Source organism: Oryza sativa, chromosome 8 (assembly GCF_034140825.1).
Source record: "Oryza sativa Japonica Group chromosome 8, ASM3414082v1".
Classification (NCBI taxonomy): domain Eukaryota; kingdom Viridiplantae; phylum Streptophyta; class Magnoliopsida; order Poales; family Poaceae; genus Oryza; species Oryza sativa.
Genome location: NC_089042.1, coordinates 21518380 through 21535783, shown reverse-complemented (window position 1 = coordinate 21535783; position 17404 = coordinate 21518380). Strand labels below are relative to the sequence as shown.

Sequence of the window (17404 nt, the reverse complement as noted above, 5' to 3'; positions counted from 1 at the left end):
CTCTCTTTCCCCTCTTATCTCCCTTCCTTCTCTCTCTCACTTCTTTGCGAGGCCGGCAGTGCGAAGTGGGAGAGGAGGAGGGCGTCGGCGGCCGGCGACGAGCGACGCGACGGCGATGATGGCAGCGACGCTGGCGTCGCGTGAGATGGTCAGGTGCACTGCAAGGAGGGAGGGGACGAGGCCCATGAGACGGCGGAGGATGAGAAGCAGGCGAGCGCGACTATGGGACTATGGCAAGTATATGGGGACCTAGATGCAGTTCTGCAAGTCTATGGGACTATGGTAACTCACGGACTATAACTTACTATCCACAAAGTGTGTAGTAAGGAATAAAATACTACTACTACTAAGTTATATACATTGTAGAAGTGGTAACTAACAAATACCAGGTAATATGTTTACTATCTAGTCATAAGGAATAAACAAATAATTTCTCTCATCCTTCTCTCATGGCTAGTGAGTGCGGGGTCCAGCTTACTACACACTTTTATTCATTCACCATTGTGACTACAACAACAACTAATACTATCTCCATCCCAGAATACTTGTCGCTTTAAGTTTTTTTTTTTAACTTTTGATATTTCATCTTATTCAAAAAATTATAGGATTATTATTTATTTTTTTGATTTGCTTTATTATCAAAATTACTATTAACACAGCGCCCACCCTTAGGTAGTAAACATTGGTGAATCATATCCCTCATTCCATGCGTGCTCCGGCTTGCTCTGCACAAGCTGCTGCACTCGTGAGTCGTGACAGATCTGCGCTGCCCTCTGTGCGAGCTGTAACGCCTATATACCTCGGAAATTGGAAAAACACAACGCCTGACCTCACTCTCTGTATTCGCCGGTAGATATAGTGCGTCGACAGTGCCCCTAGCGTGGCTGCGCGGGCAGGGCGCGCGGCAGCGCACACGACACTGGAACAGTGGAACGGCAAGAGAAAAGCCCCGACGCAAACAACCAATGGCGCGGCGGAAAATCCACGGCACACAACCAAACAAAACCCTCGCTCACGCTCGCTCGCCCGGCGCCCTGCCGGCCTACGGAGCAAAAATATACCGCCCGAGACGAGCGCGTCGCGCCTAGCGAAAACGGGCGGCGTACACCGACGACGCGCGCCGCGGCCGGCCGCGACACCGCACGCGCCACCAACAGCCAAGCCGGGGGAAACCCAAAACCAACGGGGCAACGGGCCACGCGCCCACGCCCACGCGCTGCTCCCCCTGCGCTTGCGCCGCGCCGTGCATGCAGCGAGCGCCTCGCTGCGGCAGCTGACACGGCTCGGCTCGGCTCGGCTGGGACGCCACGCGCGACGGCAACAAGCACCATCGATCGGCATCGCGTCCGGCAGAGGCCAGTGGCCGACGATCCTTGGATTCCCGGGGACGCTTGACTGGCACGGAAAGGGAGCTGAAACTACAGTAGAAGACGAGTATTGTAATTAAGTTGCTTAATTGACTAAGGCTCTGTTCGTTTCCTGGAGTTCCCAACTCCCCCATCTCATTTTCCGCGCGCACGCTTTTCAAACTGCTAAACGGTGTATTTTTTTGCAAAAAGTTTATATACGAAAGTTGCTTAAAAAAATTATATTGATCCATTTTTGAAAAAAAAATAGCAAATAATTAATTAATCACGTGCTAATGGACTGCTTCGTTTTCCGTACCGGAGGGATGGGTTCCCAACTCAACCAAAAAACAGAGCCTAAGGTTGAGTGACTTCGATGGCAAGGTTAGTTAACTAAACTTAGAATTTAGAAACTCTATCTAGAACTGCTATAGGCACTAAAAATATCTTGTTTGGGTCAATTATTCCGGTATGAAAGCCATGGGTGTTCATTCACTCCTCCAGAATCTTTAGTAGGAGTAGAACGGAACACCATCAAACGCGTCGGATTTGATTGCTCGTTTTAACCAATTGGGCGTGGCGTGTGACGACCTTGACTAGTCAAGCAGGTTCTAGTCCAAAAGCGGTTAGACCGGACGATGACTCTTGACTATACAAAACGCTTCCAGTCACTGTACGAGCCGGGAATTCAGCTGCAGAATTTATCATCGCAGCTATCCAGCCTAACTACAGTGTAAACATGCCTTACTTAACCACTGGACTAATCATAAAAAGAACAATAACATACTAACAAACATTGCTATAGTAGTACAGCTATAGTACAAGATTAAGTGATTACTGGAATTATAGCATCACGATCCTAACAACCGGTTTTCGTGATCTAATCCCTATGATTAAGGACTGAACCGACTGAGAGCTGACAGGTGATCGCTACTGCAATAAACAGGTGATTGATTGATTGCTTTGATTGATTACTAGATTCGGTGTGTGCAAGCGACACGAGAGAGACAAAATTAGATACCACTACGTACAAGAGTAGATGATGCTTGTTCTGATGGATTTGCTCAAAGCTATCAAAAGTACCAATCAGGCAGGAGTCCTCTATTATGTGATTCCTAGCTAATGAATTCTGACCAAGAAATGCGAAATGTGCTCCGAAAATGGACAGATTCCGCTCCATCACTAGCTCTGCTCACTTCACTTGGCATTTTGCTACTACTGTAATCCAATGATCAAATTCGATCCCTCGAGGCTCAAATTGCACAAGAACACCGCGAATTACAGCGATTTGGGGGGAGAAAAATGTTGAATAATTTTACCAACCGGGACAATGTCGCCGTCGCCGCTATGATTTCCATGCGTAGATCAGGAGGGAGAAGCCATCGCCGCGCTGCATCTCGGCCTCCTCGGGGCTCGCCCAGTCCATGACGGTGGAGCCGCTGGCCCACGACGCCGTCGACGAGGCGACGGACGCCGACGAGGAGGAGCTCGCCTTGGCCAGCCGCCGGCCTCTCCCCCTCTTCCTCCTCTCGCTGCCGGTCTCGCTCCAGTCCTTTTGCCCCCACCGCGCGAAGTAGCCTCTCAGAATGCCGGCGGCGTCTCTCCTCGGGGCCTTGTCGCAGAGAGCCTTGGCGTGCTCTGACGCCTCCTCGCCGCCGCCGCCGAGGTCGAACCGGAAGACGAACACCGCGTGCGCGTGCGCGTGCGCCGCGGCGTCCGTGGTGGGAGGCTCGCGTTGGGGGAAGAGCCAGTTGTGGAGGTCCCAGGAGAGCTGGACACGGTCGCCGCCGCCGAGGTCGACACGCTCGCTGCCGCGGAACTTCCAGCGCAACCGCCGGACGTGAAGCACGCGCTCCCCGTCGATGGAGACGGACAAGCCGACGTCCGCCCTGTCCTTCTCCCTGCTGCTGCTGCCGCTGCTCCCCGTGTCCCTGCCCCGGCCGCGGGACACGAGATCCACGGAGATCTCCCGCTCCTTGCCACGCACGGTCACCCAGCTCCGGTGCCCGCGCCCGCCGCGGCCGGCGTCGCGCATGGCGACGTGCTCGCGCCGGGAGAGCAGCACGGGGCGCGGGCCGGCGGGGCGCCTTGCCCGCGTCCTGCGGTAGGCGGCGTCTGACAAATCCCCCGCGGCGAGGACCATCTCGCCGTCGACGACGACGGCGACGAAGAACCCCGAGGAAGGCTCGGGCGAACCCGAGCCCGGGAAGCGCGCGCGGGTGAGGTCCCACGCCAGGTCGACGCGTCGGTCCCCGGCGGCGCGGAACCGCCTCGTCCCGCGCCGCCGCCAGAGGAGCCAGGGGCGGACGCGGAAGGCCAGGGTCTCCTCGTCGGCGTCCTCGTCGAAGCACGTCCCCACAGACGCCGCGGTGGCCGGGGACGAGAGGCGGAGCACGGCGCGGAGGGATAGGCCGAGGGAGGTGCGCGTCCAGGACAGCGCGGCGAGGCCGAGGTGGGTCTCGTAGACGGAGGTCGCCAGGCTGGGCCCCGCGGGGCCGGACGCCGCCGACGCCGCCGCCGCCGCGGACGGCGCGCAGCGGAAGCACGCCGCGATCGCGGACGGCATCGCGCCTCCGCCTCCTCGGCGCGGCGCGGCGCGGCGCGTCGGATGGTACGAGGCGAGGCGAGGGCGAGGGCGAGATGCGTGCAGCTGTGCTCCCGTGCGGATCCAAGGAGGCGTGGGCGTGTGTACGTGCGGTGCGGGGTGCGGTTAAGCTGAGAAACGAGGGGGGAGGTGGAGTGGACTAGTGGACTCATGCTCGAGCTCGCCTGATCATAGGGATGGAAACGGCTCTAAAATGAACGGAAATCACCTTTAGCAATTTTTGTTTTTTTAATTTTTAATTGAAAACTCAGATATAAAAACGGAATCGAATATTGTCGAATACGAAATTGAAGCAGATACGATTCGAAAAGTTTTCAGTTTTAGGACGACACCTGCGTTACACGAAGATAATGTCATTTTCCGTGCTCTTTCTGATGGATGGGTTTGGGTTGGTTCGACCAGAGGCCTCCGATGTGTCACGGCGCTGGAATGTAGGGACGGGAAGGGAATGAAGCATTGGACCCGGGGCCACCTGGCGGTGACAGAATCAAAATAAATTTTCACAAGACCGAAGTCATGTGGTAGCGTCCTATTTTTTTTATCAGAATTATTGAATGACATTCAATATATTATCGAGGTTATTAAAGTCTCACAAAATTTTGACCTTTAGATTTATGCCACCGACAGCCCTGTAGCTCTTTTCATTCAACTCCGATGACACATTTTTCTCTAGTTCTGGTTACCTTGACGAACACTGTTGAGTTAGGGTTTAGAATCTCGTGTTAGGGTGAAGGTGGGAGGGGGTGGAGATTGCCAGGTTTAAACAGATGGTCATGGGAGGTGATGCCCCAGCGGGAGGGGACACCAAAGCTACAAGGATGGAGGAAGGCGGTGGGCCAGTGTTAGTGACAGAGGCAAAGCAGGATTTTGGTTAGGAGGTGGTGGCGGATCTAGCGGCGGAGAGGAGGGGTGGATATAGGATTAGGATAATACTGCATGAATCTTAAAACAATCAAAATTCACATGATTTTATAGGGTGTTTTCTGTCGAATGCTAAGATTCTAATAACCATGTGAGGGTATAGTTGTTGGAATTAATAGATGGGCTAAGGCCCATTCGAAGATTAATTCTTTGAAAAATCACAAAAGCCCACCTCATGGGATGGCATGCATGTGGAGTTTAGTACCGCCTTGGTTATTCTAGGAGAGGGGGACCTCCTTAAAAGGGAGGATGCCCTCCTAGCCACTTGAAGCATGTGTGGTGGAGAGAAGAGGGGGAACAAGCGCGCGCTTGCTCGCCTCGCTTGGCCTGGCAGGGCCTGGCAGGCGGCGCGCGTGTCGAATGGTCCTCAAAATTGGCTCCTCACCCTTGCGTAGATGCAGCCTCCTTTTGCAGTTTTGTTTTGCTGCGGGAAATTCGGATTTGTTTTGTTTTGAAAACATTACGCGTGACTTATCCGGTTCGGTTACACGGAGTGGAGATCCTGCGGGCGCCCTAATCAAGCGACCTATCTCTATATAAACCGAGCCTCCGCCTTCACGCAACACACGCGAAATCAATCTAGGGTTTGCCTCCTACTTTGTGCTGCGCCGTCGCTCGTAGACTACTCCATCCCGCTCGCCGGCATGCATCGGCGATCGGATGAGCAGGTCTCCAGAACCTCTGCCTTCGATATCCTGCACCGAGAGAAGGCGACAATAAGGTTTTTGGGAAGCGCTTCGTGCGACTGCTCCCTGTTCGTTCGCGAAGGCTCGCCTTCCTCTTCGCTCGCGTGCTTCGCGCCTTCGTCGACGCTCGCAACTGCGAGTAGTTCCTGTCGAGCAACCGATCTTTCCACCACCTCGGTACGTGTTCGACATGTTGCGCATATTTGATCTGTTCATGTTTTACTGCCTAGTTTACATGTGTAGATCTAATGATGCGTTCAATCTAGTTTACATCTGCAATGTCATGATTTATTTATGGAATAAATTAAATCATTATGTGCTTATAATTTCAACAATCCAAAAACCTTATTATAGGCGCTGTGATTTTACTATGGTTGGTTTTGCCGATGCACTGAGGCCAGATAAATTCACCGGTGTGCACTTCAAGAGATGGCAGATCAGGGTCATTCTGTGGCTAACAGCTATGAAATACTTCTGGGTGAGTACTGACAAGCCTATGGGCGTTCTTAATGCTGATTAGCAGAAAGAATTCGATGAGACCACTACTCTCTTTGTGGGATGCATTCTTAGCGTGCTTGGCGATCGTCTGGTCGAGGTGTATATGCATATGACCGACGCTAAGGAGTTGTGGGATACACTGAATACTAAATTTGCTGCTACTGATGCTAGCAATGATCTGTATATCATGGAGCAGTTTCATAACTACAAGATGGCTGACAACCGTTCTGTAGTCGAACAGGCTCATGAGATACAAACCATGGCTAAGAAACTCGAACTCCTTAAGTGTGTCTTACCCGACAAATTTGTGGCCGGGTGCATTATTGCGAAACTACCTCCATCTTGGAGAGGTTTCGGTACTGCACTCAAACACAAGAGACAGGAATACTCCGTTGAGGGGTTGATAGCGTCTCTTGATGTTGAGGAGAAAGCTCGGGAAAAAGATGTCGCGTCTAAGGGTGATGGTGGGCAGTCCAGTGCCAATGTTGTGCACAAGGCCTAGAACAAGAGCAAGGGGAAATACAAAGCTCAACAGACCACCAACTTCAAGAAGCAGAAGAAGAACAACAACAATCCTAACCAGGATGAGAGGACTTGCTTTGTGTGTGGGCAACCTGGTCATCTGGCTAGGAAGTGTCCATAGCGCAAGGGGATGAAGGCACCTGCAGGGCAGACTTCTAAGTCTGCTAATGTGACCATTGGCAACACTGGAGATGGAAGCAGGTATGGTAATTTACCTACTGTTTTTTCAGTTAATCAGTCTACTAATTGGTGGGTTGATACTGGGGCCAATGTACATGTTTGTGCTGACATATCATTGTTTTCTTCTTATCAGGTCGCACGGGGTTCCACCGTCCTAATGGGGAATGGGTCACATGCTTCTGTTCATAGTGTTGGCACGGTAGATTTGAAGTTTACTTCGGGAAAGATCGTGCAGCTGAAGAACGTGCAGCATGTCCCTTCTATCGACAAGAATCTTGTTAGTGGCTCCCGTCTGACTAGAGACGGATTTAAGTTGGTTTTTGAGTCTAATAAAGTAGTCGTGTCTAAACATGAATATTTTATTGGTAAAGGTTATGAGTGCGGAGGCCTGTTCCGCTTTTCTCTTTCTGATTTCCGCAATAAGTCTATGAACCATATTTGTGGCAGTGTGGATGATGAGGCTAATGTATGGCACTCACGTTTATGTCATATTAATTTTGGCTTGATGTCTCGGCTTTCCAGCATGTGTTTAATTCCTAAGTTTTCCATTGTCAAAGGTTCTAAGTGCCATAGTTGTGTACAATCAAAGCAACCTCGCAAGCCTCACAAGGCTGCTGAGGAGAGAAACTTGGCACCTCTAGAACTCCTACACTCAGATCTCTGTGAAATGAATGGGGTGTTGACGAAGGGTGGAAAACGATATTTCATGACGTTGATTGATGATGCTACTAGATTTTGCTATGTGTACTTGTTGAAAACGAAAGACAAGGCTCTAGACTATTTTAAAATTTGTAAGGCAGAAGTTGAAAATCAACTTGACAGAAAGATAAAAAGACTTAGGTCTGATCGTGGTGGAGAGTTTTTTTCAAACGTGTTTGACTTATTCTGTGAGGAACATGGCATTATACATGAGAGGACGCCTCCCTATTCTCCCGAGTCTAATGGGATTGCTGAAAGGAAGAACCGCACACTGACCGACTTGGTGAATGCCATGTTGGACACCGCGGGACTACCTAAGGCATGGTGGGGGGAGGCATTGTTGACCTCGAATCATGTGTTAAACAGAGTTCCTAACAGAAATAATGACAAAACACCATATGAGATATGGATTGGGAGAAAAACATCACTTTCTTACTTGCGCACATGGGGGTGCTTGGCGAAAGTCAATGTACCAATAACGAAGAAGCGCAAACTTGGACCTAAGACTGTGGACTGTGTCTTTCTGGGATATGCTCACCACAACATTGCCTATAGATTTTTAATAGTTAAATCTGAGGTACCTAACATGCATGTTGGTACAATTATAGAGTCTCGTGATGCTACCTTCTTTGAGAGCTTTTTCCCAATGAAGGATACACATAGTAGTTCTAGCCAATCCTCTGAAATAATTCCCAGTTCAATCACACCATCAGAACAAACTGAACATACACTTGAACATGTCACTGAGGAGGATGACAGTGAAGCTCCTCGAAGGAGCAAAAGACAAAGGACGGCTAAGTCTTTTGGTGATGATTTCACTGTGTACCTCGTGGATGACACTCCTAAGTCAATTTCAGAAGCATACGCATCTCCTGATGCAGACTACTGGAAGGAGGCTGTCCATAGTGAAATGGATTCCATTATCGCTAACGGGACTTGGGAGGTGACAGAGCGACCCTATGGGTGTAAACCTGTGGGGTGTAAGTGGCTGTTCAAGAAGAAGCTCAGGCCTGACGGTACTATTGAAAAGTACAAGGCTCGGCTTGTTGCTAAGGGCTATACTCAGAAAGAAGGCGAAGATTTCTTTGACACTTACTCACCTATTGCTAGATTGACCACAATTCGTGTGCTACTTTCCCTAGCAGCCTCACATGGTCTTCTCGTTCATCAAATGGACGTTAAGACAACTTTTCTTAATGAAGAGCTGGATGAGGAGATCTATATGGATCAACCTGATGGGTTTGTAGTTGAAGGTCAAGAAGGCAAAGTGTGCAAATTGTTGAAGTCTTTGTATGGTCTGAAACAAGCTCCTAAGCAATGGCATGAGAAATTTGACAAAACATTGACATCTGCAGGCTTTGCAGTCAATGAGGCAGATAAATGTGTGTACTATCGCCATGGTGGGGGTGAGGGCGTTATTCTGTGCTTGTATGTTGATGACATACTGATATTTGGGACAAACCTTGAGGTGATAAATGAGGTTAAATCATTTTTGTCTCAAAATTTTGATATGAAGGATTTGGGAGTAGCTGACGTTATCTTAAACATTAAGCTAATTAGAGGTGAGAATAGGATTACACTCTTACAGTCCCATTATGTGGAGAAGATCTTGAATCGCTTTGGCTACATTGATAGTAAGCCTTCTCCAACACCTTATGATCCTAGCTTGTTGCTTCGCAAGAAAAAGAGAATTGCTAGGAATCAACTGGAATACTCCCAAATCATTGGCTCGCTGATGTACCTGGCTAGTGCAACTAGGCCTGATATCTCCTTTGCTGTGAGCAAGTTGAGCCGGTTTACCTCTAATCCGGGAGATGATCACTGGCGTGCGCTTGAGCGAGTAATGCGCTATCTGAAAGGTACTATGGAATTGGGGCTTCACTATTCTGGGTATCCTGCGGTACTGGAGGGATATAGTGATCTAACTGGATCTCTGATGTGGATGAGATCAAAGCCACTAGAGGATATGTCTTCACACTGGGTGGTGGTGCTGTTTCGTGGAGGTCTTGCAAACAGACCATTTTGACGAGGTCAACCATGGAAGCAGAGCTGACGGCACTGGATACTGCTACTATTGAGGCAGAATGGCTGCGTGATCTATTAATGGATCTGCCTATTGTTGAAAAACCGGTGCCGGCTATCCTTATGAACTGTGATACTCCGGAGTTATAACGTTGGATTACATCCAAACAGTTAGAAACCTGGCAGATCCCTTCACAAAGGGACTATCACGAAATGTGATAGACAATGCATCGAAGGAGATGGGTTTGAGACCCATGTGAGTTATACTATGGTGGTAACCCAGTCTATGTGATCGGAGATCCCGTGAATTAGAACCTGGGAAGAACAAACCATTAGTAAACTAGAGGATAATACCAATATATACCCTCTCTAAGTGAAGATGCATGTACTCTCGTAAGCTGCAAGGCAGGTTGGCTGTGCTTTAATGAGTTCTGTTGGCTTTAATTAGCGAAGATACTGTCCTGCAGAGCATTCTTGAAAGAACTCACCTTTGTAAGCTTGACTGTTGGTCGCAGTCTATGGAGATTTTGGGTGAATCTTCTAGGAAGCTTACTAAAGACCTAGGAGTATGACTTATACGCTCCACCCGAAGGGTAGTCTACAGACGGTCTAATATCAGATAAGACTCTAAGTGAAACTTACTTGCACAAGACTTGCAATTCAAGGCGTAGTCCATTGTTCAAGTTGTGAGTAAGTGTAGCTTGGAGTTCTAGATGGATGTTCAACCTTAATCGGTCTCCATCGAACCGCTGGTATATAAACAGTACATTGAAAAAGACAAATCTCAGTGGGATTTTGAGATTTGGTGGGGGATTGTTGGAATTAATAGATGGGCTAAAGCCTATTCGAAGATTAATTCTTTGGAAAATCACAAAAGCCCACCTCATGGGATGGCATGCATGTGGAGTTTAGTACCACCTTGGTTATTCTAGGAGAGGGGGACCTCCTTAAAAGGGGATGCCCTCCTAGCCACTTGAAGCATGTGTGGTGGAGAGAAGAGGGGGAACACACGTGCGCGCTCGCTCGTCTCGCCTGGCCTGGCCTGGCGCGCGTGCACGACGTACGTGTCGAATGGTCCGCAAAATTGGCTCCTCACCCTTGCGCAGATGCAGCCTCCTTTTGCAGTTTTGTTTTGCTGCGGGAAATTCGGATTTGTTTTGTTTTGAAAAACATTCCGAAAAATCCGGTGCGTGAAAACGGATAAGTTACGCGCGACTTATCCGGTTCGGTTACGCGGAGTGGAGATCGTGCGGGCGCCCTGATCAAGCGACCTATCTCTATATAAACCGAGCCGCCGCCTTCACGCAACACATGCGAAATCAATCTAGGGTTTGCCTCCTACTCTGTGCTGCGCCGTCGCTCGTAGACTACTACATCCCGCTCGCCGGCGTGCACCGACGATCGGGAGAGCAGGTCTCCGGAACCTCTGCCTTCGACGTCCTGCACTGGGAGAAGGCGGCAATAAGTTTTTTGGGAAGCGCTTCGCGCGACTGCTCCCTGTTCGTCCGAGACGGCTCGCCTTCCTCTCCGCTCGCGTGCTTCGCGCCTTCGTCGACGCTCGCAACCGCGAGTAGTTCCTGCCGAGCAACTGGTCTTTCCGCCACCTCGATACGTGTTCGACATGTTGCGCATATTTGATCTGTTCATGTTTTACTGCCTAGTTTACATGTATAGATCTAATGATGCGTTCAATCTAGTTTACATCTGCAATGTCATGATTTATTTATGGAATAAATTAAATCATTATGTGCTTATTATTTCAACAATAGTTTCTCTAAGAAATACTACCCCATATTTTAATGTATGACACCGTTGACTTTTTTTCAACGTTTGACTATTTGTCTTATTCAAAAAATTTTTGAAATTATTATTTATTTTATTGTGACTTGATTCATCATTAAATGTTCTTTTAAGCATAACATAAATATTTTTATATTTGAAAAAAAATTTTGAATAAAATAAATGATCAAACGTTGGTTAAAAAAGCAATAGTGTCATATATTAAAATATTAAAATCCGGAGGGAGTATACGGAGGAAGTACTAATGAAGATTTGTTTAAATGAAAATTCTAGTGCTCAGAAGCTTGAAAAGCGCGACCGTGATACTGCCACACGTTAGCTCAAAAGAAAGGGCCCTAATCTTCATTGAAGAAATACAACAAGAACGGGCCCTAATAATCTACCACCCATGATAATCCTTTTTCATATATTATACAAACATTTCTAATCCCTCTAGAAGAATTCGTGGGATTGCTATGACTATTGTTGTTATAGTGAGTGACTTCTTGATAATGCTAAAAAATCAATTAAAATTTCAGCATATATATCATGTGATGCACGAAGATAGTGTCAGTCTTTCTCGAACTATGATCTAAATTTGGTAGCAAAAGTTTACTGCCTTTTCCTCCATTTCTAGCTATCTAAAACCCTAATTTTCTTCCTACAAAAGGTTGGTAAAATTAGCTATCCAATAGGTCACTAGAGTGGTGGACCAGCAAATCCGCTGTGCAGCTGTAAAAGTTCCCTTTTCTTTCATCCTCCAACTCCAAATGCCTAGCCTTTACATGAGATAATAAGTAGCTTTCTTGCTGGACGAATGGAGGGTTCACTTGGCATGTGATCCCCATGTAACCGGCTTTTCTCGTAAGTTTAAGCTGAGTTCAGCTTAGAATATGAACATATATATACGGCTCAGAATTTTTTTAACCTTTTAAATTTTTAATTTTAAAAATAAACCATTTCAAAACTTATTTCAAGCTATGCACTTTTTGGCCACGTCAGCCAAATTGGCGTGGCAAAACAACAATAAACAACATCAATACCACGTCGGTTTGTTTGTCATATCGTTATTTGGCACGCTGGACTGCCTGACGTGATAACATTATTTGTCCACATCATCCTTATTGGCGTGACTGGACAAAACTATCGCACCCACTGTATGTGGCGTGTTAAAGTTTTTTTTTTACCACACCAAGCTAACTGACGTGATTAAAAGGTTCATGAAAATAAGTTTTGAAATGTTTTATTTTTTATTTTTTCAAAAAAAAATCAACAAATAAAAAAATGTACAGCTCAAGCCATCTGCTTATTAGAGTATCAACTACAGTAAAAATTTAAATTTTGAAATTAAATTTTAGAGTTAATTATGTACTTATTTTATTATAATCTATTATCCGTATTGATTTTTAAACTATTAAGATATAAAAATTTTAACCGCAGCACAAATAAATTAGAAATATTACTCCCTCCGTTCCGTAATATAAGAGATTTTAGGTGGAGAGGGAAGGAGTATTATAGTACTCCTGTTGCCTGGTCGGTCAAATACGAAATTACCACGCCGGCACGGCACGGGTTGTACGGTCGTTTTCGAGGGTCACGCGAGCCTCACGCAGTCACGCTAGCCGCCGGAGCTCGATATTTTGGGCCGGAGGCTGACCTGGTCAGCACAAAAAACATTTTCAAGTAATAGCGGGTAAGGTCAACGGGAGAAGAGGACAGGTCAAGTAATAGCGGCTTTGCTTAAGCTGAAGCAACCAATTTTATAGTTTTAGAATTTAATTTTGGAGTTACTTTAAAGTTTTTCTTACTCAACTTTATCTTTTGAACAGTTAAGAATAAAAAAGTAAAAGTGTTATTTTTTTATTAGTTACGTGCTTTTGGCTTATAAGCCGCAGCAAAATATCTTTGAATAGGCTGCTACTACTACTTAATATTCCCTCTTTCCCAAAATATAATAATCAGAAATGCTATCTGACGGGATCCCGTCCCAACCGTCCCAACCGTGATGGATGGGATAGGGCAGCAACCAACCAATCCACCGATTCTATCTCCTTCTACCTTATCCATTCTACTAGACTACCACATCTCTCTCAAAGCATGATTGTTGCACGAGCTCCGGCGCGTCATGTAGTGTGGATGGCAGAGGACGCGATCGCAAGCAACGAGCTCCGGCTTGGCCACCGGTGACGAGCTCCCGACGTGGCATGGTTGTGGATGGCGGAGGATGCAACCTCCGACGACGAGCTCCGGCGCATGGATGTGGATGGTGGAGGATACAGCCTCCGGTGACGAGCTCCGGCGTGACCGCTGGCGATGAGCTCCCGGCATGGCATGGCTATGGACGGCGGAGGACGCAACCTCCGGCGATGAGCTCCGACGCGGCGCGGCACGTGGACAGCAGAGGACGTGGCTATCAGCGACGAGCCTGGCGTGGCGCGTGGCGGCAGAGGACGCTACCGCCAGCAACAAGCCTGGTGTGGGGCGTGGTAGCGAAGGACACGGCCGCCGACAATGACCTCCGACGTGAGGCATGGACGACGGAGGACGCGGCCGCCGGCGATGACCTCCGACATGGGGCGTGGAGGGTGGGGCTGCCGATGATGACGCCTCAGTGCTCAGCTCCTGATACCTAGTAGAAATCACCTGATATATGGTAGGTATCATCTGATACCTCACAAGTATCACCCGATACGTGGTAGAAATCATCTGATACCTGATAAGTATCACATGATACTTCACGAGTATCACCTGATACGTGGTAGGAGTCATCTGGTACCTGATAGGTATCACATGATACCTCACGAGTATCACCTGATACGTGGTAGAAATTGTTTGATACTTGATAGGTATCACTTGATTCTAGTTAGGTTTCAGGACATGATACCTCAGAGGTATCACGACCTGATACCTAACTGGTATCAACCCGTTTAAGAACGGGATTCCGTTGTATAGCTGTCCTCTATAATAATTTTTAGCACTTAGGATTTGTTTTAAAATATAACAATTTTTTCATCAACATTATCTTCCCAACCAATCACAACCCTCCACCATTTATTTTTCTCACTTACTTTCACTTCTCAACAAATCACAACATCTTCCCATTTAATTTTACCTAAGTTATTAATAACTGTGTTCAACATGGTTGGCTGAAGCCAAAGACCCTAAACGGATTTGATTCAATGTTGATAGTCAAATGTGGTCTCCATCTATTTTGAGCGTGTGTTAGGGAACTGGAAACATGATAGCAAAAAGTATGTGCAATCATGTTGCTCGTCAAACGGGTCTCCGTCTATTTTGAGCGTGTGCTAGGGAACTGGGAACCATAGTTATTGAGATCAGACCAGTAATTGAACCAGTAAATCCCTTGGTTCAATGGTTCATCGGTCTGACCGGTTGAACCTCCGGTCTAAAGCGGTTTAATAGTGTTTATTTTGCAAAGTTTGATATATGCCATCGGTATCTCAATGACATGTAGGACCCATATGAGCCAATGACATGTGGGTCAGGATGACATATCTTAAATTTTACAAAATTATAATGGCATGGTTCCAATTTTCCGTTATATATACTACTTATTCCATTCAAACATGGGCAAGCTTAGCCTGATGTAAGGTTTTTGACTTCCTTGCGTGAGGTCATAAGTTCGATTCCCACACTGGACCCTTTTTTCTTAATTTACTCCACTCCTGGGTAGTTAGCATTAATCAGCGGCTTAACACTGGTACTTTTTTAAAGAAAAGAGTGAAGTGTACCGGCAGTTCTCAAACTTGTCGAAGTGTGTCATCTAGGTTCCTATACTCTCAAATTGCACTTTAACATCCCTAAACTCGATTATGTGCCCATTAGTGGTCCAAACCAGCCTCGGGATGACTTTTAGCCGACGTGGCATCGTGACGTGGATGGTGCTAGCCAGCTGCGGGGGTAATATTGCAAAGGAGCCCTCCTTTTTTTCCAAATCGTCACACACATCTTCCCTGTGTCCCCTCGAGTTCTTCGCGTCAGAGATGAGCGGCGGCGAGGCAGGCGACGCAAGGCGGTGATCGCTGGCGAATACTCCATCCTTGCTCCTTGCCGCTGCCGAATCCCTAGCCGTCAATATCTAAATCGCGCAGCCCCAGTAGGTCCTTTTGTTGCCGCCATGGATGGGGGATATACTGCATCGGCGTCGTCTCGGCGGATGGGGAAGCCTGCGCTCCCTCTGATTCAATGCCAGCAATGCGAGTTGAAGACGATCGTTTGGCGTAAGGCAAAGACGTCCGAGAACTACGGACACATCTTTTACACCTGCCCAAGTCACCAGGTCAGTCCAGATTGATTCAATATGTTTTTGTTTACTCTGCCAATTAGGTTTCATTTTGTTCAATTGTGTGTAGCGGGATGGTATTGGATGTGATTTTTGGTATTGGGAGGAATATTATGAGCAATATTTGATTAAGGGAGGGTATTTGCAAGCTTGCTCTGGATCGAGAGGTAAAAGGCAGGTGATAGATTTGCATGGTGAAGGTGAAGGTGAAGGTGAAGGAGTTGGAGGAAGGCAGGTTGCAGAACAAATTGAGGACAAGCAGCTAGTAAAGAAGATGAATGTTTTGATAGAAATTGGTAGTGAAATTTTTCTGCTACTGAAATGTTTTGTAGCTTGCTGTGTATGTATTTTGGCCATCAATATATATGCTTTGTTTAGGAACGGCTGAATCTGTGTTGAGAAATGTAGTGGCATGGATTAAATGTAATGGCATAATTTGTGCAATGATATGATATGGCTATGGCCTTTGCTGAATGGAATGAAATGGCCTTTGCTGCTATATTGTTCTCATGAGAAAATTTAACCTGATTTCACATGAATCTCAAAAAATTTAGCTAACTGAATCCCAGAAAAATGAGCTAATTGAATCCCATCACAATTCTAAGATTACTACTGGAGACAGGACATACATTACTAGATAAATTGCAGTGCCATTACTAGATAAATTGCAGTGCATCACAATTATATTCCAAATCACTACTGGAGCTTAAAACCACTGTGAATTGCATGTACCATCTCACTAAACAAAATATTAGATTACTTCTACCATCCCAGGAAACTATGAAACAAAAGACAAAATACAAGTATCTTCCCAGATTTTTGAGTATGTCTCTAACTATAACTATCACTCCTCGGCAGCGGCAAGGAGCAAGGATGGAGTATTCGCCGGCGATCGCCGCCTTGCGTCGCCTGCCTCGCCGCCGCTCGTCTCTGACGCGAAGAACTCGAGGGGACACAGGGAAGATGTGTGTGACGATTTGGAAAAAAAAGGAGGGCTCCTTTGCAATATTACCCCCGCAGCTGGCTAGCACCATCCACGTCACGATGCCACGTCGGCTAAAAATCATCTCGAGGCTGGTTTGGACCACTAATGGGCGCATAATCGAGTTTAGGGACGTTAAAATATAATTTGAGAGTATAAGGACCTAGATGACACACCTCGACAAGTTTGAGGACCGCCGATGCACTTCACTCTAAAGAAAAACTAGCGAGTCAATTGCACAGCGGTCTTTTATCCGGACCCGCGCCGAGCCTCCGCTCATGTTCCGATTTTCCCTGATCCGACCGATAGCAAAAAGTAAAAGTATCTGCAGAGTCATGTATACGTAAATATGTTGTCATGTTCCATGTAAATAAAAAAAATGATCACACTGTAGTCACGCAAATGATTAATCTGTCATGGGCACGAGTGGGTATAATTGGCCGAAACCGAAAAACCAAACCAAACATATCGAGACCGAAAACTCAGTCCAAAATTCGGGTAGCAACTCTCACTGTCCGAATTTATATTGTGTTTGAAAGTGAGTTTGATTAAGCTATTAACTCGTTTACCGTGAGCATGGTTCTTACGCTACTAAACGGAATGATTTCTTACAAATATTTTTTTATATAAAAGCTTTCTTAAAATTAAATAAATTTATTTTCAAGTATGTAGTAATTAATACACAATTAATTATATGATAATGACTTTTTTACGTGCCACTAAAATATAAACCAAACTGCCGATTTAATGGTCAATTCGGTTGTTTGTCTCGGCTAACCCAAATATTACACCAAGCTGCTATCGTGGTATTGCTATGATGCTATCTTCACAGTTTGGTGTGTTAGACATTGTATTATTGTC

General features: G+C 46.7%; 1 protein-coding gene across 1 annotated transcript; it reads right to left on the bottom strand.

Annotated features, from left to right (window-relative positions):
• Positions 1 to 140: 140 nt before the first annotated feature.
• Positions 141 to 4113, bottom strand: LOC4345678 (uncharacterized). Its single transcript, XM_015794662.3, has 2 exons — positions 2670 to 4113; positions 141 to 158 (listed from the first exon to the last, which is right to left on the bottom strand). Exon 1 carries the CDS (start codon positions 3910 to 3912, stop codon positions 2692 to 2694), a length of 1221 nt encoding a protein of 406 aa, XP_015650148.1. The 5' UTR covers positions 3913 to 4113; the 3' UTR covers positions 141 to 158; positions 2670 to 2691.
• Positions 4114 to 17404: the final 13291 nt, after the last annotated feature.

Bases quoted from the DNA above. Each gene is read 5' to 3' on its own strand.
- LOC4345678 (XM_015794662.3), bottom strand. From the start codon at position 3,912: ATGCCGTCCGCGATCGCGGCGTGCTTCCGCTGCGCGCCGTCCGCGGCG.